The sequence below is a fragment of the Protopterus annectens genome, chromosome 2.part1 (genome assembly GCF_019279795.1).
Source record: "Protopterus annectens isolate FY-2018-M chromosome 2.part1, PAN1.0, whole genome shotgun sequence".
Lineage (NCBI taxonomy): Eukaryota > Metazoa > Chordata > Ceratodontiformes > Protopteridae > Protopterus > Protopterus annectens.
The window spans coordinates 686,884,102-686,909,686 of record NC_056729.1 but is presented as its reverse complement, the minus strand read 5'-3'; the positions used below and the strand labels follow the sequence as shown (position 1 = coordinate 686,909,686).

Sequence of the window (25,585 nt, the reverse complement as noted above, 5' to 3'; positions counted from 1 at the left end):
ACAGACTGGCCAGAAGTTTGCCTATTATGCTTGGTCTGTTCCTCGACCAACATCTGTTTTTGTGGGATTGGTAGGATCATGTGAGGATTGTAGTCAGTACATGTTGTCATCCATTGGTATTCCACACATCATTTCCTTCAGGGATATGATGTTACAAGAACACATGTAACAGCAACTACTGTCTCAATTTGTAACACCAGTATGTGTGATATGTCCTTCTTTCCAACCCCCTGTCCCATACATATGCCATGTGTTGTCCAGATGTCCTGCACTATGAGGTGCAGAGGTATGGTATATCATTAATTACCAAATGCACACCTGTTAGCATGACAATGACTTGTCAGACTCCTGACCATGGTATGCAGCGGTAGCCAGGGTTGTGTCTACACCCTGGTATTTCTGTGGAAATCTGAACATATGACAGTATGTCTATCTGTCCATTGTGAACAGACTGCCAAGGTTGTGTATCAGTGTTGTGTGTTTGTTTTTTTTAGGCTGGGTAGGGTGAGTAGCAGCTGTGAGTGCCATACATCCTTTGCCTACCTAACTCTGCATGCTGCTACAGCTGCTGGTGGTCTGTTAGGTCTGTATGTTTGTAGGAGCTGACTGTGACATGTCATGTAATACCTCCATATTCCCAGTACACTGTGGATTGGGGCAGTATATGTAGGGGTAATGTGTGAGTGGCAAACTGTATGTGGTTGCTCTCACAGTATTATACTGTCATGTTTAGTTTGCTTATTGGTATGTTGCTGTCACTGTGGTGCACTTGTTTGGGGGTATGCACTTTCACACCAGTGTCTGTATTCCACTAGTACTATGTCCCTGTACTGGCTGTTATATTTGCTACTGCATGTTTACAGACCCAGAGCTGGACCTGGATAGTGTTATGTCAGTCTGATTGTAGTCTGGAATTGCTCAGTAGCTCAGTGTAGCTTCCCTACTGTTGTGTTATGTCCACATATTCATAGGATGTCCAGTTGTATGGCCAATATCTTTGGTCTGGTCCCCATAACTGTTATGTATGCATGACACATCAATGGGATGATGTGGGGAATGAGGTCAGTCACTAATGTGAAGCAAATGAGTCCCGGTATTGTGATATTTCAGTTGATATATGTTAGGACATGCACTGCTACTACATGAACGTTCTCAGCTTATCTACTGACATATTTTGTACATGTCCCTATTTTCATGCCTTTGTCCCCCCACTTTGTCAGGCTTGGTCCATATTCATTGCATTGAGGGGTTCTGAGCATACCTCTCCACAGCCAGATTTTCACAGAATGTCCAGATGTTTGGTCCATACGTTTGCTCAGTTCCACAATTTATTTCTATTTGTCTGGTAAATCACGGTGATGATCCAAGGATTTATGTCAGCAAATACATGACATGACATGTCCCATCCTCATATAATTCAGTGATTGTCTGCTGAAACACACACTGCTGCTGTAACACGTCTTCATTTGTAACAACGATTTTCTAACTATGTCTATATATGTGGCCCATCTCCCCCCTTTTACAGTCTTTGTACAGGTTCCTTGCACTAACAGATTGGAGGGGTGGTTCGGAGAAATAACTGCACTGCATGTTTTATACATATATATATATATATATATATATATATATATATATATATATATATATATATATATTATTTTCCTTCTGTTATATTTAATGTATGTATACCTATATTATGACTGTAGGTTTACATATATATGTTTCATCTGACATTATATCTATATATATATATATATATATATATATCTATATATCTATATATCTATATATATATATCTATATATATATATATATATATATATATATATATATATATATATATATATATATATGTATATAGATGTATCTATATATATTTATATATATATGGGTCTAGGACTCTTGCATGAACGCACTTTTTACCAAATCGTGAATGGGCAGGCATACTTACGTGAAAATGCTTTTCACCGAAGCAGCATTTTCGCGTAAGCATATCTGTTGTGCCGGTCATACTACGTTGCGGATAAGGGAACATTCCCTTTTCCCCACTGTAGTGCGATCTTGGAGTGAGAATATTAAAGTGGGAGGAGGGTGTGGGGGGGTGCAGGGGGGCTTCCCCCCCTGCATAAAAGTAAATTTAATGTTTTTTTTTAACACACTTTAGCAAAAGTGCTTTCGTTAAAGTGTGTTCGGTGATAGTGTATTTGGACTGTTGAACTTTCGGTCAACAGTCCTAGATCCATATATATATATATATAGTCCAGTCGCAATCAACTTGTGATCCCAGATCCCTTACCACTTTGTGGGTACTTAGGGTATTATTGATTGATTTGATAGTGTGAAGGGACATTGTTTTTTGCCAAAGGGAATGATGATGCATTTCTTTGCATTGCGTAAGATCCTCCTGGAGTATACTGACATCATTTGGAAATTCAATAATCGCACCCAATTTGCAGTCGTCCGCAAACTTGGTCAGCCACAACCCCTTAGTTTTGACCTGAACTTCTGAGAAGTATATACCAAACAGTAGGAGGCTCAATACTGACCCTTATGGCATCCTGTTGGTGACAGGTCTGCTGGTTAATGTGGAGTCACCCATTTTGATAGTGTGTGTCCAGTTTGTGAGCCAGTTGGCAACCCCTCTTACAACAAAGGGATTTACATTCAGTCTGCTAGGTTTATCTGTAATGCCTGAGTGTGGGATTGTGTTGAAAGCCTTTGCCAAGTCGAGGTATGCTGAATGCAGAGACTTGTCCTCGTCAATGACCCTGGTCACATTTTTGAAGAACTCTACCAGATTTAACAGGCAGGATCTGTCCTTGACAAAGCTGAATTGGTTTGGATCAAGGGTTTGGAGGTTGCCTATGTCTTTGTTTATGAGGTCCATAATAATACTTTCCATGTACTTACAGATGAGGCTGGTCAGGCTTATGGGTCTGTAATTCCCCGGATCTGTTGCTAGGCCACCTTTGTGGAGGGGAATAACTGTTGCTGTTCTCTATTCCACAGGAACAAAGCCTGTGGTTAGGCTATGACTGAAAAGAGTACTTAGTGGTTCATGTTCTAGCCTGTTTAGAAGACAGCCAGAATACCATCTGGCCCCATAGAGGCTGTGTTTTTTGCCTTGGACAAGGTTTTGATGACCTGCAGTTCAGATATGTGGGGGGGGGGTTGGGGGTTGGGGGAAGGTTTGTGACAAGTTTGAAGGGGATAAGGGAGTGAAATTTTCACCAAACCTATTCGCTAGCAGGTTTGCTATCTCTGTGGGGTCAGTGTGTGTAATACCATTAGTCCCTAGTTCTGCACATGCTTGGGTCCTACCTTTTAGACTGTGTACATAGCTGTAAAAGGGCTTATGGTTATCCTTGGCTGTGCTTGCTAAGTTTTTTTCTCAAAGAAGCCCTTAAAAAATTTGACAAGTTGCCGTATTTTCCTGTTGAGGCTGAGGAGGGTGCTTTTCCATTGCTGGGGCCTCGCCTTTGTTTTCTTGGAAAGCAACTTTTTGCATTTATTGTAAAGTTTGTTGATGCTGTTTTTACTTGGGGCTCTGGCTTTTATTCTTTCTGAGTCTATACACTTATGCAAGTGATTGTACAGGGATTAAGTGTAAGCTTTGGTGTAGTTACCACTTCCTTCTGGGGGTGGAGCTTGGAATGCTTTTATACTTTCACCTAGTAAGGTATAGTTTGCCTTGGTGAAGTTTTTTAGTCTGATCTTGCCCTTTTGGTGTTAGCGCCAGTTTTCAGGTGACTGATTTTTGGTCAGATTTAACTATTGAGGGTCTGGCAGTTGCGGCACTGCATCTGTTTGACATATTAGTGAGGACCAGATCTGTTTGTTTCTGTTGCCAAGGTATAAAAAATTTGTTCCAGAGCACTTGAGTTACAAAGTCAAGGAACTTTTGCACTAGAAAACTACAGCTAGTATAAGTTTCCCAGTTGATGGTGGGATAATTGAAATTCCCCATAACCAGAGTCTTCAGTAATATTTGGATTGTCTCTAGTTTGGTCAAACAGGCTTTTTGTGCATCATGACCCATGGAGGGGGATCTATAACTAGCTATGAGTTGAATCGGGGTCTTAACCACTGTAACCTTAATTTGGAGTAACTCCATGGAGTTGTCCAGTCTAACTAGATGGGATGTGAATTTTTCTCTAATATAGATAGAAACCCCATCTCCCTTGGTTCTCACATGATCAATTTGTGGTCTGAAGGTGTGGAAGGCATTGTAACCTTTCAAGGCCAGGGTACTCTCTGAGCCCTTGAACTAGGTTTCTGTAACTGCTCAGATATCTACATCTTCCAATGATAGAAGTGATTCCAGGGTGTGCAGTTTTTGGATTAAGATCCTAGCATTTAGCACCATGACCCTTATTTTGTTGTGATTGGCAAATTCCACATTGGTAAGTTTGTTTTTGAGACCTTGCCTAAAAGAGGCATTATGGGGGAGGAGAGGTGCCAGGTGCAAACTACCTCTGGCATAGCAGCGAGGTTTGTCAACTATGGCTTCCCGGGCTGACAGGAACTGGATCCCCTTTGAATGACACCAAAAACTAAGCCAGTTATTGAAATCAGTCATTTTTTGTTTATACTGTGGCATCATTCTAGGTGAGGGTAGTGTGCTGCTAAAGGCTAGGGACATACCTGCCTGGGACACATACTCAGAGAACTCAATCATTTCTCTCTTCATATAGTCAAGTAAGGTACGTCTCAGGTCATTCACTCCAACATGAACTATGACAGAGTCATAATGATACTTGTTGCTGAGAGACCTGAGTGCATGCATGATCTGTCAAATCCTGGCACCGGACAGGCAGCTGACCGTGACTTTCTCCTTGTCCATCCTGGTGAGTGGGATATCTGTGTGTCTCACTACTGCAATGACAAGAAAATTTGGTTTTTGGGTGTTACGCCTTACAGGCTTGGTAGGTGAGACATTGGTGCTACTATGTTTCATAGGTGCTGTGGGAATGTATTATTTGTAGCAGTCTTGTGTTTTGGATGTCTTTGGTGTTTCGGTAAGTTTTTTGAGAGAACCTCCATGTACGTTGATTTTTGTGTTTGACAAATACTATGTATATGAGTAGTGGTACTATGTACATGAGTTGTGATGGTTGGTTGACAACCTGTTTTGAGTGTGAGAGAGCGTGGATTCAAGATTCTTGGTGACAGACAGGCACAGGCTGACTGATTTCACCATTCTTGTTGTCTTGATATAAATGGGGAGGTCATGAATGCAGAGTATACTGGCAGTAAATATGTGCATGTCTGTCTGTCTGTGTATGTGTGTGTCTGAACTAGTCTAGATTTCTGCCTGTCTGTGTGTCTTTGTGTGTATGTGTTTGTGTGAGTCTGAACATTTTGATATTTCTGCATATCTGTGCGTATTTTGGGGTGGGATGTATGTCTATATTTTATTCTGTAGATGCCTGAGTTACATGCACGATGGAATGATAGGGAGCTCACTTCCTTGAAAGAGACTAACTACATTTACTCCTCCTACTTTATAGAGGTGAAGAATTTGCTAACCTTGCTGCTCGTGAGTTTGTAAGTGGCATATTTAGTAACTATCTGATACTTCATTGTCTCACCAGCATTACTAAGAGTTCTACTCAATGAAGTTGCCCATGTAGGCATACAAATCCAGTGTCAAAGAGTCACTATCCAGGGGTGTATGTTTAAAGAACTGTAGCACAGGCTGGAGACTTTGGATTGGGAGGAAATGGTGTCACCTGCTAGTGGCATTGATGAGAAATTGTCACTTCTTTTATTGGACTGTAAATGTTATGAAACTTCTTGGCAACTCATTGTAGAGGGTCAGTCAATGACAAACTTTCAAAATGTTTTGTATCATTCGATAATTATGGTACTATACAGAACAATAGTTTTCATGCTTTCACAGAATTTTGGAAATGATTTTTTTCACTGGGCCTTGTTCTCTGAATGACTACTTTTCTGTAGTCTCCATTATAATGAGGAATTTTCAGAAAGATGAACTGCCTGTAGCAGATTTCAGTACCTGAACATCTCTCTCCCTAATCCTTCAACTTGCTCATGTTCAGTGAGGAAAATCTATTCTTCCTGTCCTTGGTTGAACATTTATCTGACCTGAGGGGGTACTTGTTCTTTTCTTCTTTTTTTCCTCATCTTCTTCTGTTTTCCTGGATAGAGTGAGAAAAAAGAAAACCAGAAGTAGAAACAATAGGGCAAGCACTGCTTGTAATCCTGGTGTTCCTGTGACTTCCTGTGGCGTGAACCATTTTCTTTACACTAGGAATCTTCTTATGTTACTTCTCACTTACTTTTGACTTCTTCTTGTAACTAGGGGCTTTACGGACTGATGTCACCATTTTGTTGTCTTGTTACTTCATGTCTCAGCTTTATCATCTGGCTTTATCATCTGGCTTACATGAGGAAACTAAAATGGTGGTCCATTCTTTTGCCATTATTTGAGCTTCAAGAAGGCAAAGTCATTATTTATTTATTTATTTTTCCTTTCTATCCTTTGTTGACCAGGTTAATCACACTAGGCGACTACCCTCTTTTCAGGGGAGACTTGAGGTGATATATTTATATTACTAGAGGAAATTTAGCCATGGTATTGGGTTACTTCCCCTACTCTTTTTGATAGATGTCGTGGGATCTATTACATCCACCAACTCAAGCAGATGGGACCTCAGTTTACCACTACTGCAGAGTTACAGGACTGTGGGTTTACTATCTGAGAACCTCATGCCATTGGATCTTTAAGATGGTAAACAGGGTTGACCTGGCCATGTACTGAAGGAAACACCTTCAGCTGACCAGCATAAGCTGTGGCAAAGAATGTTTACAGCAGTATGAGAAGGCACTTAATCTGTTTGAATGGTCATTATGATAGGGGCATAGTGTGCTATTGTTAGTGCTATAATTTGCTTAAAGTGTGAACATATGATATGACTACTCAGAAAAGCTGAAGAAACCCTAAACATTGCACTACAACTAACATAACTAAATCTAAGCAGTCTCATCACACCTTCTCACTAGACTAACCTTCTACAAAGAGATCCTCAACTGACACAGATAATCTCCATTTCTAAAGCCAAAATGACAGCCTTATATACTTTATCTATAATATGCTGCCTTGTCTCTTAGCTATACTATCCACGTTAACCATACATTCAACTAGCTGCACAAGATAGTATTACTAAGCCCACAGCTACACTTGACAACTAAGCCCACCAGATCTGCACCTTCCACGACGTCTCCATTTATTCTTAAAATGCATTTTTATAAAACAAGCAGATCACTGTAATAAATATCAAGATAGACTCATAAAGCAGCTAACTGTCTATTTCACCCAAATACCTAACCTCAGCAAATACTGGAAATATGTGGTGACATACAGCCATACCCAAAACCTTCCACATCCACATTTAGCATTCAAAACCCCACCTATCCAAACTCAACCAGTAACTTGCATCCAAGTTATCATCCAACTTCTGCATCCACAGTCCCTTTAAAATACAATAAAGAAAGCCCTACTAAGGTAGCATACTCAGGTCTTAAAATATGTACCATAAATGTACACAACATATGGAATGAAATTATTAAACATAATGCCTGGACCCAAAGCCACCACCTCACATACTATACTAAAACTAACTGAAACACGGTTATAATCTTCTATCAAAGGTACAGAAATACACTTATTAGGATATAAGAACCACTAAACATGCTGGGTGAGTAGCTGTCATGCTCCTTAACACCACTGGAATATCAGTACACCCCTACAAAACCCAAACATTTGACTCTAAATAATAATCTGTCTTAAATTAAATTCCCACAGTGTAATATGTGTAATAGGTCCATTTATACCTTCAAACAGAAGCAATATTAATATAACTGAAGTATACTCAACTGGATAAATAGCAATGTAGGAAACCCTTCTTTTCTTTGATTTCAACACCTTTTGGTCTAATCCAAGTAATTACATTCTAAATCAATAGGCACCTTTACAGTATAAGCAAGTCAGAGTGACAACTACACCCTAGCTAACATAAAGTGACAACTACACCCTAGCTAACATAAAAAAAAAACAATTAATGAAAACTAAGAATAATGCTTGAAATATTTGGCACACAGAAATTGAAACAATTACCAAAACTGCTGATGTGTAAGAGATCTCACTAAAAAGCAGGTTCTTTTAGACAAAAAAAAAAAAAAAAAAAAGAAGAAAGAAAAACATAATTTCTACACAACAGCACAGACAACACATGGTTCTAGTCTACTATAAAGCCAGGTACCAAGCCCATCCCTAACCCTATTCCCACTGAAACTAATAGGTTCATAGGTTCATAAGAGGTTACTAGGCTATTGGCCCTAGGGCCTTTATAATTTTAGCCATGTTGTACACTTGTTCCCTTGTTAACCAAGTTGTATGGTCTATATTTGCAGCGTGAGTCTACAATCAGCACTGACTGTCCTTATTCAAGAGGGACATAGGTGACATCCCCGGGGTAAATTTATGGTCTCTCATCCAGTTGTCTAAGTTATGCTTAAATAGGGTCATTGAGGAACTCTGTTTATGTGAATTGGGAGTTTTTTCCAGAGCAGTGGCAGTCTCTGGAAGACATATCTGTCTCTCCAGTGGGTCCATATTAGAACACCGAACATTCAAAATGTCGAGTGTTCTAATATCGAACCCTAGCAATCAAAAAAACAAACATCAAACATTCGGAACAGCAAATTTTTTCCTAGGGAAAAAGTTCACTGTTCCAAAACACATACACACAACACAAGCACACCAAACAAACAGCAATCCACACACATACACCTAAACTCTAACACCTAACCCAACACTAAACTTTACAAACACCACTAACTATCCATTTACCTTAACCCAAACCCTAACCCTAAGGTCCGTCACTATCGCACAGTCACCTCACCTGCGGCCTAACCCTAACTCACCTAACCCACCCTAACCCACACAGCCACACAATCGCACACTTACCTGACCCGCGCCCTAACCCACCTAACCCGCCCTAACCCACACGTCCACATAATCACACAATTACCTGAACCCGACCTGTAACTTTCCACCAGAGTGCTGAAAATACCAAAGCAACAGAAACGGACAACCAAATTCTTTCCCTAGGAAAGAATTCGGTTTCCTGTTACTTCAATATTTTCAGCTGAAAACGGGTCGATATTAGAACACCCAACATTTCAAATGTTCAGTGTTCTAATATAGACCCTCTCCAGCATGTCCTGTTAATGTTGCAGGCTTGGTTAAGATCCTTACAGCAAGTGAATCTTGTCCCATTTGACTTGCGGATATGCAGAATTTCCATTACGGCAGGGTCAGAGACTACTCTGTAGGCCAGGCACAGGTCACTTCTCAGCAGTCTATAACATACAGAGTACAGTGACAGGGCCTTCAGTCGGTCCATGTAGGTCATGTGCTGAAGGCCCTGAATTTTCTTGGTGAGAAACCGCTGAGGTCTCCCCAGCTGCTGCAGGTGTCTGGTGAGGTACACACTGAAGGGACCACTGTACTCTATTAGTGGTCTGATGAGGGATGAGTACAGTGGAGTTATAAAATCTTTGCTCTGGATGTAATGCCCTTACTTATGAGATGTGCAACATAGAAGACTGTCCTTACCACTGTAGTACATGGTGATCAAAGTTAAGGTTGCTGTCAACCTGTGTTCCCAAATCTCTCGCCACAGGGTTTGAGCTAAAGGGTACTGTTAATATTGTAATTTGCAGGGGCTTCCCCTTTGCTGAAAGGGATGATAACACATTTTTTTTTGCATTTAGTTTAACTCTGTGGCTTTGGCACCAATCATTTGTTTGTGTAAGCCCTTTTTGTAGTATGTCAGCATTATTTGGGGACTCAATGATTGCACCCGGTTTGCAGTCATTGCTGAACCTGGTAAGCCACAGGCCATCTATTTTTACCTGGACTTCTGAGAAATAGATTCCAAACAGTAGGGGGCCCAGTGCAGATCCTTGTGGTACACCACTGGTAAGTGATCTGCTGGTAGAGGTAGAATCCTCAACTTTGACTGTATGTATTCTGTTGGTGAGCCTGTTGGCTACCCATCTAGTGACATATGGGTTAATTCCCAGCTGGGTTACTTTCTCAATAATGCTTGAGTAGGGGATTGTGTCAAAAGCCTTGGCTAAGTCACGATAGGCTGTATGTACTGTTTTGTCTTCATTCAGGGATTTGGTGACATTCTCAAAGAAGTCTACCAGGTTTAATAAGCATGGTCTACCTTTAACAAAGCCAAATTTGGTCAGGTCAAGAGTTTAAAGGTCACCTATGTCCTTGGTGATAAGGTCCATGATGATTCTCTTCATGAGCTTGCAGATATGGCTGCTTAGGCCTATGGGTCTATAGTTCCCCGGATTGGTTGATGGTCTCCCTTTGTGCAAGGGAATTACTGTTGCTGTTTTCCACTCCGCTGGGACAAAGCCAGTACTTAGACTGTGGTTGAAAAGAGTGCCAAGTAGTTCCACTAGGTTCTGTTTCAGAACACTTAGTAGTCAGCTTGGGATGTTATCCAGTCCCACAGATGCTGTGTTTTTGGCCATGGACAGTGTGGTTATGACCTGCCCTTTGGTGATGCAAGGTAGAAGACTGGTGACAGGTATGCTTTGGAGTATGTCTGGTGGGGAGAGGGGGGTGGTTTGCACCCAACCTGTCTGCTAGCAGGTTGTCAATGTCATCAGGTTCAGTATGAGTGGTACTGTCCAGTACTAGTTTTGCACAAAGATGGGCCTTCCCTTTTAGATTTCTGATGTAGCTAAAGAATGTCTTGTGATTATCCTTAGCTAGAGATGCTAGTTTAGCTTCATAATTGGCTTTAGGTGACATTACAAGATATCTAATTTGCTTGTTCAAGCTGTGGAGGGTGTCCTTTCTCTGTTGAGTCATTTCCCTCTTGTTCCTAGACATTAGTTTCTTCATCTTGTTGTATAACCTAGTTATGCTTGATGTCCACCAGGGTGGCTTATTTTTTTGTGAGAACCTTGTTTTGATTTGTTCAGCCGAGTCTATATATTTGTACAAGTGTTTATACAGGGCATTTGTGTACAGCTTTCTATAGGAGTCATTGTTGACAGTGGTAGCAGGGGGTTTGAAACTATTTATGCCATTGCTTAGATGACTATAGTTTGCTTTGGAGAAAATCTCATCCTTTTTGCTCTTGAGGGGGTCATGTATGATTGTTACTTTGAACAAGACTTATTTATGATCAGACCTTACCAGGGAGGGCAACACACAAGGGGTAGTGCAGAAACACACTATGTTGGTTAGCACTAAGTCCAGGGCATTTGAACCCTTGTGGGGTGCAGACTATCTGTTCCAGAGCATTTGTGTTAACAGAGTCCAGGAACCTTAGAGTGAGCATGTTTGTGCTTATATATGACTCCCAATCAATGGAAGGATAGTTGAAATCACCCATGACCAAGGTGTTTGGCTGTATAGTGAGTGACTCAAGTAGGTCCAGGTAGGCAGAGTGGTTCTCATGGTTCATGGTAGGGACTTATAGCTAACAGTGATATGGAAGGGGGTTTTACCTATAATTAGTTGGACTTGGAGTAGCTGTATGGAGTCATACTGTTTGGCCAGTCTTGAGGTGTATTTGTCTTTAATGAAGATGGATATACCTCTGTCTTTGGTTCTTTCACACTCGTTTTGAGGTCTGAACGTGTGGAAGGCATTGTAGTCTATCATGGCCAGGGTGCTCTCTGCGGCCTTAAAGCACATCTCTGTGACTGCACAGGCATTGTCATCTTCCAAGGTAAGGAGAAATAACCAAGCATTAAGCCACACAACCTTGGGTTTATTACATCAGGAATTTTGTTGTTATGACATTGTCTAAAAAAGGCACTATGGGGAAGACAATTACCTTTACCAGTACCAAAAGCCAAGAGGTGACAGGTGAAGGCCACCTCTGGGAAAGCAGCATGATTTGTTGACCATATTTTCCCAGGCTGACAGATACTGGATCCCTCTGGATTGCCACCAAAAGCTAAGCCAATTGTTGAAGTCAATCATTTTTTGTTTATATTGAGGTATCACCCTGGGTGAAGGTAGAATTCTGCTTAGGGTTAGGGACATACCTGCTTGGGATACATAATCTGAGAGCTCAGTCATGTGTCTTTTTATATAGTCCAGTGAGGTACATCTTAAGTCATTCACACCAACATGGACTATGATAGAATCATAATGGTACTTGTAGTGAGACTTGAGTGTGTGCATGATCTGACAGATCCTGGCACCTGACATGCAACTGTCTGAGACCTTCTCCTTGTCCATCCTGGTGAGGGGGACATCTGTGTGTCTCACTATGGAGTTGGCTATGTCAAGACATTTGGTTTTGAGGTGTTTTGTCTTGAGGGCTTATTGGCTGAGACACTGTTTTGTGTATTATTATGTGTAGTGGAGTCTGTTGAGTCTGCAGTGTGCGCAGTAGGTTTGCGCTTGGGAGGTCTCCGATCTTTAGGTAGGAATCTAGTGAGTACTTCTGCATATGTGGGTTTATGTGGTGTGAGCTTGTTATGTGCAAGATGTGAAGTGTGTGTGCTGACAACCTGTTTGATATCTGGTTTGTTGTTATGTGAGAGAACTGATTCCATATTCATAGTATAGATACATCTCTCAGATGTATTTGTTTGTTTAGGAGTAACTGGTTGTCAGTATACATAAGGCAATTGCTTCTCAGGATGCCCATGTCAACCAGGCTGGCTGAAGAAATGGTGGGAAACTGTACATCCGTCATGGCAGGTATATACTGTAGTAACTAGTGGGGAGTGGACTAAATGGACTAGGTTTTGCTGTAAGACTAATAAAAAGTGAGTATTTTATGGAGGGCTAGGGGTAGAAAACTGCATCAGTGCTTCACAATGCACAACTGAGTTGCTCAAAGGGCAGTAATGCAATCCCTGAGCAGCTCTGGTAAACTGAGCACAAAGCAGTGCAAACACAATGCTTAAATACAAGCAAAATTAAACAATATTAAACAAAGTAACCAAAGGGAAAGCCCAAGACTGAGGCTTATTCCAGCAATCCCCAATGCAGATGAGTCCTTGGTTGCATACTTCTGCCACAAGGGTGCTGGGGGGGCCTTCTTAATGTAAGATGGCCATTTTTAGTGCTCAAATGATACTAAACAGTCTAGATGTTGCAAGTCTGAATCTAACATATGCTATAAAATGCAGAAGTACTAGAAATTCAAAGTGCAGAAAATCACAGTCACAACAGCAAAACAAAAAAAATGGTTTAAATAAAGCAGCAATTCAGTAGAATACTCCCACAAGAATGTAGAACACAAACATTCCTAGTCTGAAATAACTGGTCTTGAACCCATGTGTTTAAACCAGAACAAAGCCACTTAGACTCACAGGCACAATAAGCCTTCATCAGCAATTCCCAGCTTAGAAGGGTATAGGCTACACTGTACTGCCAGAAGAGTCTAGAACACAAACTTTCCTAATGTAAAATAGCTTGTTTGGAGCCCAGGTGCTTAAACTTGAACTAAGACACTTTCAGAATAAAAGTCACAATAAGCCTTCACCAGCAATTCCCAGCTTAGAAGGGTGTAGACTATACTCTCCTGCCACAAGAGTCTAGACCACAAACTTTCCTAATGTAAAATAACTGGTTTGCAGCCAAAGTGCTTAAACTAGAACTAAGACACTTTCAGAATAACAGTCCCAATAAGCCCTCAACCAGCAATTCCCAGCTAAGACGGGCAGAGTCTACCCTGTCTTCCCACAAGAGTGTAGACCATAAACCTTCTTAACGTAAAATAACTGACCTGAAGCCCAAGCACTTAAACCAGAACTAAGACACGTTTAGAATAACAGGCACAATAAGCTTTCAACTAGCAATTCCCAACTCAGAAGGATGTTAGCTACTTCTCCTGCACAGTAGTGTAAACCACAAATCTTCTAATGTAATATAATTGGCCTGAAGCCCAATTGCTTAAACCAAAACTAAGAAGCTTAGAATAACAGCTGCAATTTAACTAAAAAAAATAATAAAGATTATGGGGGAAAATAACAGTTATAATTTAATCAGGCTACTAAAAGCAGTAATAAATGTTGCAGAATAAATGCAACTGGACACTTTTAAGAACAACCAGCAAAAGCAAAATAAAGTAATAAAGTAGGAAGAAAAGAAATACAGTAAGACCAGCTGAATAAAGTTTTTTTTTTTGTTAAGTGGGAAGGGAAGAAACAGAAGATAATTCATGGTTAAGAAACTAAGTGGGTGGGCCTTTCCAACTGATCTCTTAGTACTCCATAGAATGAGCTGATGAGATGGGACTGGGAGGAGTTTTCATAATCAGATTTATAGTAGGGATGGGCAACTGAAAAGCCAACAAGATTAACAATATAGCAGTTGGGTGGGTGGGATGGAAAAATAAAATGCAGACAGAGATCAGCAATATTTAGGCTGAGTACAGCAAGCCAATCAAACAAGCACTCCAACTAAACAGAGATGCTTCCAAATATTTCTAGCTAAATGAGGAATGCTATTTCTCAGCTCCTCCCACTAATTAGCTGATGTTATTCACTGTTTGCAAAGGAATTTTTTGCTAACTTTTCTGACCCTAAGCAAAACATTCTAAAACTCCAACAAAACAGAAAATTTAAAACAAAAATATGTAATGGAAGAAACGGATAAAAAAATAAAAGTAACAAAACCTTAAATGAAAAACTTAAATTCAAAATAAAATGCTGACAGAGATCAACACTATTCAGGCCGTGTACAGCAAGCAAGCCAAACAAGCACCTCAGCTAAATAGAGATGCAGCCAAATATTTTTAGCTAAATGAGGAATGCTATTTGTCAGCTCCTCCCAATAATTAGCTGATGTTATTCACTGTTTACAAATAATTCTTTGCTAACTTTTCTAATTGACCCTAGCCAAGACCTCTTAAAACTCCAACAGAACTGAAAACTTTAAACAAAAGAAATGTAATACAAAAAAAAGATAAAAAAAATAGAAGTAACCAAACTTTAAATGAAAAACTTCAGTTGAAAATAAAATGCAGACAGAGATTAACAATATTCAGGTAGAGTATAGCAAGCAAGCCAAACAAGCAGTCCAGCTAAATTGAGATGCCTCCAAATATTTCTAGCAAAATGAGGAATGCTATTTCTCAGCTCCTGGCACTAATTAGCTGATGTTAATCACTGTTTGGAAATGAATTATTTGATAACTGTTCTAACTCTCCCCAGCCAAGACCCCTTAAAACTCCAACAGAAAAGAAAACTTAAAACAAAACAAATGTAATACAAGAGAAAAAAATGAAGTAGCCAAACCTTAAATGATAAACTTCAATTAAAAATAAAATGCAGTCAGAGATCAGCAATATTCAAGCAGAGTACAGCAAGCAAGCCAACCAAGCACTCCAGCTAAATAGAGATGCTTCCAAATATTTCTAGATAAAAGAGGAATGCTATTTCACAGCTCCTACCACTAATTAGCTGATGTTATTCACTGTTTGCAAAGGAATTGTTTGCTAAGTTTTTTTTAACTGAACCTAGCCAAGACCTCTTAAAACTCCAGAACAACAGAAAATTTAAAAGAAAACATATGTAATACAAGAAAAAAAGATAAAAATAGAAGTAAACAAACCCTAAATGAAAAACTTTAAGTCAAAGTAAAATGCAGACAGGGATCGGCAATATTCAGGCAGGGTACAGCAAGCAAGTGAAACAAGCACCCCAGCTAAATAGAGATGTCTCCAAACATTTCTAGCTAAATGAGGAATGCTGTTTCTCAGCTCCTTCCTCTGATGCTTAGCTGATGCTGCCACCACGACTTGCAAGTTGAATGAATGCTTTATAATTACATCTCACGTTAACGTGCAGCACTAACTATACAAATATCTTATTTGAACAAGTTCTAATTACAGCAATAAATTAATACTTGCACAGCCTAAAATCCACTACATTACCAGCCCGAAATGTTCCTGAAGGATATCTGAAGTTAGGAGCAGATGCAATATGCTGCCTTGTCTCTATACTAATCAACAGATCCTTACATGAATTGTGCATTCCAATATGGAAAACCTCTTACATTATAACATTGCATAAAAGAGGTACCACCACTGAACTTTTAAACTGTCACCCTATCAAAATACTCCCTCCAGTCTTCTAAAATACAAGTACAATGTATCCATCATCAAGTCTTAAATGTATTTGGCTAAACAAACATTTTCATTCCCCCTCATAACACATTTTCTGGTACCATCACAGCACTGAAACTGCTCTACTACTTTTTCTCAACACAGTCAGCCAAAATAGAAATATGTATAATCCACTCTCCAGTGTATCGCTGGGCCTGTTGAAATGGTTTTATATTGTATCTCACTTTCTTACCCTCAACAAGCTCTCACAGCTACTATTAAGTAGCACTATCTCTGAATGGTTCTCTAGTTACTTCAACAACCGTACACAGTCTGTCAAATGGCAGGATTTCTACTCTACTAACCCGCCAGTGCAAATAGTAGGGGTCAATATTAGAACCACTCATATATAATCTATTCAGAAATAATATACACAAGGCAGCCAAGCATGCAACAATCATACTGTATGCTCATGATTCTACTCTTGTTTTACAAACAATCGGCCAAGATTTTTCCCCTCCTCTACTGAGACGTATTTAGAATGATCTCAACAACTCCTGCATCACAAAAAAAAAAAATCATCACATTTACTTCTAGTAACCTTCCACCAACTAGAACTGCATTAAATATAGTCTCATTGAACAATAACAAAACAGAACAAGTCACATATTCCAAGTCTCTTGGTGTCATCATGGATGACAAGGTTAAATTTGACCGACACAGAAATGTTATATAAAACACCCACCTCAAATTTAGGGCTACCTTACAAAGTTATGCCATATCTCACTGGCCACAGCAGGAAAGTAACGACAACATCCTTTTTATTTCCAAGCCTGCTGTATGCATCTTCACTTTTCACAAATCTTCAAACTGTACTATTGAACAAGCTTGATCAGTCCTATAATAAAATGAGTAAGTGTGCATCTAACCTTCCAACCTGAATCCATCACTGTAGTCCGCAGGAAAGCCTAGGTGGCTAGAACTACCAAACCAGATATCATTTGCACAGCTCATGAGGACATAAAATACTATACCATTTCTCAAATACCCTAGACATCACTATATAAAATGTTACAATTCCCAAAAGGAACCTTTGATCAAAGGCTCAAACACCTAATAGAATCACAAAATCCAACAACTCAAATAAAGATTTTTTATACTCAGTAATTAGAGCTAAAGTATGGAACACGATTCCCTTTACCACAAGACAAACAAGCAACACCCTTGCTTTTAAAACCATCCTCAGACTATCTCTGTATCACACTAGAATCTGTAACTGTTCTTAAATATCCAGGATAAAACATTGAAATTCTCAAGACGTCCTCTTTTCGCTTATTAAGCCATTTCTTCCCATTTGGCTTTTTATGACTTACTAAAGTGAATTTATTACACTCTTCCTATGAGAAAAGTCTATAGCATTGTGTTACTATTAGCTAAAATGTCAGTATGAATATAGATGCATGTCACATGACTTTTATCTATCAGTCTGTCTGTGTATACCTATCTATCTATCTATCTATCTATCTATCTATCTATCTATCTATCTATCTATCTAACTATCTATCTATCTATCTATCTATCTATCTATCTCACTATATCTATCTGTCAATCTATCTATCCATCGATCTATGTTTATCTATCCATTTATGTATCTATTTATATATTTGTCTGCCTGTCTATGTCTGCCTGTCTATTAATCAATCTGTCTGTCTGTCAGTCTGTGTATCGATCTGTCTATCCATCTATCTTTCTGTCTGTCTATCCTTTGTTGACTGGGTTTAGTCTAATATGGTTAGTGGCCTCTTTTCAAGGAAGACCCAAGGTGGTATTTATATTGACTAAGGGAAATTTGGCCCTGGCACTAGGGAAACTCTTCTACTTTTTTTCTTTTATAATTACCAAGAGATCTTTTAATTTTAACTCCTATATTTGATATTCTGTGCTATTTGGTAATATTACTAGATTTATACTGATAATTTCCTGCTCCACTGATGTTCTGCAATGTGCATCACTCGCTACTTAGAACTTACTGTACTTTATATCCTTCTAAGATATTTCCTATTTATTCCATTGTAATGAATGTCATTAGTAATTTTCTTTCTTTAGAATTTGATTAAACTTAGTTATATTGTACAGCTACTATCTCTTATTTATTTTCTCCCTGGACATCTGGTGAAAATGGGCAAATGTATCCCAGTCAAACCTTCCCAGTAAAAAAAAGGAATCAAATAAAAATAAAATAAGAACACTTATTGTTTAATTCCTAAATGATTTATTGATGCCATTCATGTATGCATCAGTAGACCAATCCTGATTAACTTCTAATATATGGCTCCTTGGACAATGCCTGAAGGGGTTTACTCAGCTTTATATCACTGACAGTATAAATAACACTAATATATAATCAAGTTTTACTGGTCCTCTGGAGATCATTATAAGCAGGTAAACCAGTGTTCTGTGAACTGTGTTTGATCAAAAAGTTTCTTATACAAGAAGAGAACCCCCCCTTACCATTGCAACTAAACATAAGTAATAGCACATTGAGAATGTATTTCTATATGCGGTTTTAGAGGTCATCCAGTTTGATCAAACATATTCACTGAATTGTGTTTTATTTAATTATTCATTGCTCAATTACCTCACTTCTTCTTTAACCACTGAAAAGAAAGTTAGAGTAATGCAGTGTAATTTGGGATCACTTTGCCCTACATTTACCCTTTCTGATCTTCAGAACATGTTCTATATGTGACATTTAGGATGGGATCACAAGTAGGTGACAATGTAAGTTATACTGCATTGTATTTGCTTTTTTCTGAATATTTTGCTTTGAAAACTAGAGCCAGGTGACAGTTTGATGCTGTTGTGTATTCATTAAATATGGATTTTATTAATTTTATTTTAGGTATGAATTCTGTGCTGTCATACCAGATTTTACCAGGACTGGGATATGAATTCTTCCATGTGAATGCCGAAACAGGAGAAATCACCACCACAGCTATGCTGGACAGAGAACTGCAGGAACGCTTTATTCTTAAGGGTGACGTACTGTTCGATGTTTGTGATGCTTGCATGAGAAATGATGGGGAGGAGGAACCTTATCTTTAAATTCCAGGCTTTAATTTTGTAACCATGAAATATTTTATACAATTAGGAGGAATAATGTAAGTGCTGATAAAAATGAGTCTATCTATGTACGTGCGTGTGTGCATAATTATTACCCTCCGCTTTACATATCACATTAATTTTTTTCTACTTGTGGCGGGATGGTTCATTCTTTTATCCTTGTATTACTCTGACAATTTTGTGCTGTAAAAAACAAGGCCTGACCTGCACAGTACAATCAGATTGTGAAACCTGTGCAGCAGAAGTCATATGTTTTAGCTGCAGTGCTGATGGCCAGATACCTGTAGTACAACAACGTAGAGGGAAGAATTACCCAAACTGTGATATGCCTTCCAGTTGTGAGCTGCACAAGGCAGAAGAAGAAGAAAAAGGTTAGACATGAGCATGATGTAATCTCTTCAAGGCAATGTTGTGCCAACAATGTTAATGTTGTATATGTATCTCAGCAGCTCTAAATATGAGTGATTAAACTATTGACAATGTTTGAAAATTAGTGCACCCAAAGCATTCCATATATAAGGATGTGATAGTATTTTGTAGATGGTATGCAGTATCCAGTTATGCACACTTATGTTATTTCATGACTGCTTTCAAGAAACAAACAAAAAAAAAATCATCAGTTAATACTGTTAACTGCAGTATGCTGATGATCATAGAGAATGAGTTGTTGGTGCATATTTGTACTAGACATCCTAAGAGTGCTGATAGGGGGAGTGAAATGTTGAGAATAAAACATTATACATAACACCTGTCAAAGAACAACAGCTAAAAATGTGTTGGTTTCTATGAACTAACTGATTTGTCTTATGTAACAGTGATGGTAAAGGATGGTGGTTTTCCTGCTCTGTCCAGCACAGCTACAGTGACCTGCAGTATACTGGATGAAAATGACAATGCTCCGGAATTTATACTGCCCATTCATCAGCTGCAGCTGCAAGAGAATCAGGAGCCAGGGATTGTTTACACTGTGCAGGCCATAGATAAGGACACTGCAGAGAATGGAACTGTTCGATGTCATATCACTGGTAAGTCACTGTTGCAGTGTGACTTGGATTAAACTGAAGTAAAATTCAACGAATCTCAACTTAGAAAATAAGAACTAAACAAGGTATCAACAATAAACACATAGGCTATATATGAATGTCATTATCAGTTAAATGAACTATGAGAAATAGTTTAACAAGGTCCTGGGATAGGAATTTCTTTTGTTCGTTCTTTCTTTAGATTAATTAACCTGGGTAGAACACTGATTCAAAAGGATCAATGACAGGCTCGGCCTGCTTAAAGAAAAGCAAAAACATACAAGAACAATATGTAAACAGCATAACAGAGTGCATATAACCTGGCAAAGATGATGAAATTCCCCAACCATAACTAGATAATAGCTTTTCACTACTGAGAATAAGATGAGGTGTGTAATGAAGAAAGCAAACTGCATTAAAGTTGGGATAAGTGCATAAGAATGAAAAGGAAAGATGGAGGAAAGGAGAAGAATTAAAGGGAGAAAGGAATTAATGTAAGGAGGAAGAGAGTGAAGAGAAAGATAGGAATATGGGATAAGAAAACATGAACAATTATGTAAGGCATACAGGTACATATGATTCTAGAAGAAGTTTTAAAAAGCTTAAATTGCAGCAAAGTTAAAGACAAGAAGAACACCAAACAAATTAAAGTGACTTCAGTCAAACAAAGACATTCAGACTCTTAAAAGAGATTGCAACTTTTCATTAATTCAAGAAGGGAAGTACTGTCTGTTGTAGTAAGATGCATAGATTGCCATATTTGGGCCTAGAATGGAGAAGCTCTGATCACTGCAGTTTTTTGAGGACAGGGTTGTTTGGAGTTAAAGAGCTTCACTTGATTGAGACCTAAGATTGTATATCTTTTCTCTGATTATGCATTGACCTGCAAGATATGTGAAGGAGTTTAGATTTAAGAATTTGAACAATAGGGCCCAAAAAGTAGCTGTGGTCTTTGCTGGCAGATAACCATTTAGCTTTCCTCTGAGCATGGCAATGATGCTCAGTTTTGACAGCAAGTTAAGATGAAGTGACAACTTTTAGTAGCTATCATATGTTTTTTCTTTGAGGCAGAAGAACTTAAAGGAACTCTGCATTATAGTTTACCATCAAAATGCCTTTTTTATGGCTTCACTTCATGAAGGAGATAGAAAGTGTGAGATTTTCCAAGCCCATAACAAAGTTAACTGAATGTTGGTTTTAATATTGTGGACGTGCAACTGAAAATGTTGATTAAACTACAGCCCTAAGTATTTAAATGAAGAAGTAATTTTTAGGAGACTATTATAATTGTCAAGGATGATGAAGTCAAATTAACAGGATTTAAACTTTTGTGGAGAACCAAACAGCATTTTTTGGTGGGGGGTGTTAAATGATGTCTTTTTAGACCTGATCCAGCTGGCTAATGACAAAAGATTTTCCTGAAGAAGCATTTTAATGTTAAATGGAAAAGAATAGAATTTGTACTTAAAAATGGCTCCTCAATTGCTACAGAACATAAGTTTGTATATGTCTAGTGGGCTTACTTAGTTAACATATAAATTAAAATCACAAATGCAAACATAGCATATCTCCTTTTAAATTTATAGCTGTCTGCAAAATTTCAAAATCTCTTAAGTCCATAGGATGATACTAGGCTATTGGTCCGGAGGCCTTTTTAAGCCTAGCCAAAAATTTTGTCCATGTTCCCTCCAAGTCAGCATATGTTTCCCCATGTGGCAAGATTGTACAAACTGATACTTACACTATGTAATGTGCTACTTATTGGCACTTACTGTGACAGTTTTACTACTAATGTTCACAGATTAGTACTAGGCTAACTACCCTTGTAGGCCATTTAAACCCTAGACAATTACCCCATGGGAGAATCAAACCCTGTACCTTGTGCTTGTAAGATAAGTACCTTAACCATTATGCCAACATCTCATCAAAGACCAGACTAGCTAGTAAAGATGGGCAGTCATAGTCAAGCTATGGTGTCTCTGTAAAATTTATTACTGGGTATTTCTGTACTAAATGTTCATTCTATGAATCTGCAATTCAGTTAGTTCATCCAAGAATTTTCTAGCACTGTAACAAGATATGCTTGCTAAATACCACATAAACAGGCTCTATGTGTCTTCAGTTAAGGCTGTACTGAAAAAAAGAAATGTGGATTTAGAGTGTGGATCATGATAGTACAATCTTCATTTAGTAAGGAATCGTGGACATTGGGATACCAAACAATGTTTGTTCAAGGCCGGATTAAGACCAAATTGGGACTGATGCTGTAGTGCAAAAAGGGCCTCTTTTTTCTCGGCATTGGTGCATGTGCATTCGACACTCACCGTACATGCGCACTCAGTCCGACCAAGCAGCCTTAATTGCTTGCGACGCAACCAGCCAGCCTTTATTGAACATGAATGATAATAACGATGTGTTGACGTATTATCGTAACAACTCGAGATTAACATCAAGCTATGTAACATCAACATTCAATAGCAATTGTCTGAAAAGTGCACTTAATGCAGAAAAGGCTAAACCAGATCAATTTAACCTAGCCTACCTAGGCATATTGCCACTCTTACTACTGCGCTAGTGCTGCTTACTTATATTGCTGTTTGTCAAGCCTTAGCAAGCGCAAATTATTCGATCGTGTCAGTGAAGTCAAGCCTGAGCAGCAGCTCATGCTCAATGCTCATAAGCGCCAGCATGCTAAGCCTTTCCTGCCCTATTGAGGACCGCAGCTCTCCTTTAACTATTCCCAACTTTGAGAAGCTCCTCTCGCCGGAGGCATTGGACACCATTATGCACAGATAGATGTGCAACCCAATCTCGACATTTGGAAATCTCTGAGAAAGATTCAACGATGACAAAAGCTTGTACATGATAAGCTCTGCTGATTCGTTCACAGTCACCGGTTTCTGAGTGCGCATAAATGTAGCAAACTGTATCAGCTCAGCCACCGGTGTGTCTTCCAAGTCATCTGGATACGAGGAAACAAGATTCTTAGCTTTGTCCTCGATCTGCTCAATGCTCAATGACGTTAGCTCAGGGAGAAATCCGAATGTTTTACAAATATCGTCATACGCCTTCATCCACTTTTCCAGTTCAGCTAACAGACTTGTCGATCATGTCCAGATACTTCTGAGTTTTGAACGTTTCCCTTGGGCTGAGGTTTGCTTCATTTGCAGCTCCTTCATCAGGCATTCGCTTTCGCTTACGGCCTCGACGCTGCTCAGCCTTGTATTCACCATGTTGAACCTTTTCGGTCGCCATCTTCTCATACACATCAAATCTGTCCCATCCAAACTGAACTGTGTCGACCAGTGATGCCATCAAGCCAGTTGCTGTATTCAGGCTGACTGTAGGATCTTGGAGGCTAATGCTTGTACTATTGAGATGGCCAAGGATATCGTTCCAGGCAGTTGCCATAACTGCTGTCTCAAGTTTGTCCATCCTGCGTGAAAATCCCTCGGCCTGATTTCTCGTATCTGCCGTCTGCTCCTTATCTGCTGCAAGCTCATCCAGGACTTCCTGAATGCTCTTCCACCCTTCTACCAGCGCTTTGACAGCATCTGCACATTTACACCATCGGGTTCCAGGCAAACCCTTGAGCGTCAGCGTGCAGCGATTCTTTAGTCACTGCCAGCAATATGTTGAGTCAGACAGGAATACATTTAGTCCATTGACAAAATCGAAAAACCTGGTACAGCCACCACAGCTTTCAACAGCCTGATCTCCTACCAGGTTTAGGCTGTGGTTGCAGCATGGAATAAAAGTGGCGTATTTACATTCACGCTTCACAATTGCCTGGACACCATTGTACTGTCCTGACATGTTTGATGCATTGTCATACTACTGACCTCTGCAGTTAGCAATATCCAAGCCTTTTTCCTTCAGAAAGTTCAGAAGTATGCTAGCCATCCGCTCCGCCGTGTGTCTCATCATCATAAGCATGAATGTCAGGAACTGTTCAACTGGGCCCAACTGCAGAATGTACCGGATAACAATCGTTAGCTGATCGAGGTGTGATACATCAGGTGTCGAGTCAATCGAGACAGAGAAATACTTCACCTCCTTGGCTTCTTTCAGGATGGTGTCCTACACCTTTTGTCCCATGAGCTTCACCAGTTCCTTGCAAACTGTGGATGACAAATAGTAAATGTGACCTTTCCTGCTGTTCGCATACTTTCTAATATGGCTAGCCAGCTGAGTATCATACTCCGCCAACAGCTCAATGATGCCAGGGTAGTTACCATTATGAGTGGAACCTATGATCTCATCCGCGCCCAGTATAGCAAGACCACGCTCAGCTAGGAATATCAGAATGTCGATGAGCCGCTTCAGAATCTGGCACCAGTAACACTGCTCTTCCTCGACCTGTTTGGCGGCTAGGTAGTCAACACAACCGACCTCCCTCTGTCGGCTCGCAAAGGACAACATAGCCTCGCGATGACCATCGCTGCTTTCATGCATTTTTATTCTGGATTCGCCTTTTCTCCAGTTATCAAAACCGCCAGAAACGAACTTGGTTGCTTCAGCAGCACTGCCGCCGAACAACTTGCATGCAAAGCAGAACACCTTCCCTGTCGAAGGCAAGTAGCACAACCATTGTCTACAGGATATTTTGCCATTGAGCAGATGCGTACCCACGAAGAAGGTCTTTGTGCATCGACTTTGGAACAACTCACCTGGGTATCGTCTGGCACTCTCTTCAAACTTTGATTCAGTGTGTTGGCAGTCTTTTGGACCTTTCTTGGCCCAATATTCTCGAGTGTCAGCGTCAATTTCACCCCACTGTCCCAAATCATTGGTGAAAGCCTCCACCGTCGGTGCTAGTGCTTCAGCAATAGCATCAGCTTTCACCTCTTCTCTCTCCACTGAACTTTCCCACTCTTTATTCTCTTTTGCCTCCACAGGTTCATCTTGCTTGGCCTGGTCTTCAGGAGTACTCGAACTCACAATCGCATATGACGCAGATGATTGAGACGAAGATGCTCGTACTCCGAAGTATGAACTCAATTTTGGAATTTTCGCCAAAAGTTGTTCTTGTTCTGCTGCTTCTTTCCTTTTCTTTTTCCCTTTATCCCATCCACTGAGTTGAGACGCCATAGCAAACGTGCGCAAAACAGTACGAAAGATATCACAAAGTAAACTGTTTAACATAAAATTGATAGCATTAACTTGAAATCTTTGGTTAACAATAAACACAACGATGTTATAGTTGCATCACAGTGCAAAGAATAATAGTAACTGTATAATAAGTAATGCTGTGTATAGGCGTCCGAAAGTTGGACTCCAAATTTCATTCTAAGAATTATTTTGAGG

At 39.5% G+C, this 25,585-nt stretch overlaps 1 protein-coding gene across 1 annotated transcript in view; it reads left to right on the top strand.

Annotated features, from left to right (window-relative positions):
* The window catches only part of DCHS2 (dachsous cadherin-related 2), a 1,158,653-nt gene that overhangs the window by 726,502 nt on the left and 406,566 nt on the right, over nucleotides 1-25,585 (top strand). Inside the window, exons 11-12 of the mRNA XM_044062423.1 lie at nucleotides 19,036-19,170; nucleotides 20,072-20,281. Coding sequence (XP_043918358.1) covers nucleotides 19,036-19,170; nucleotides 20,072-20,281 — 345 coding nt within the window. The remainder of the gene's footprint in view (nucleotides 1-19,035; nucleotides 19,171-20,071; nucleotides 20,282-25,585) is intronic.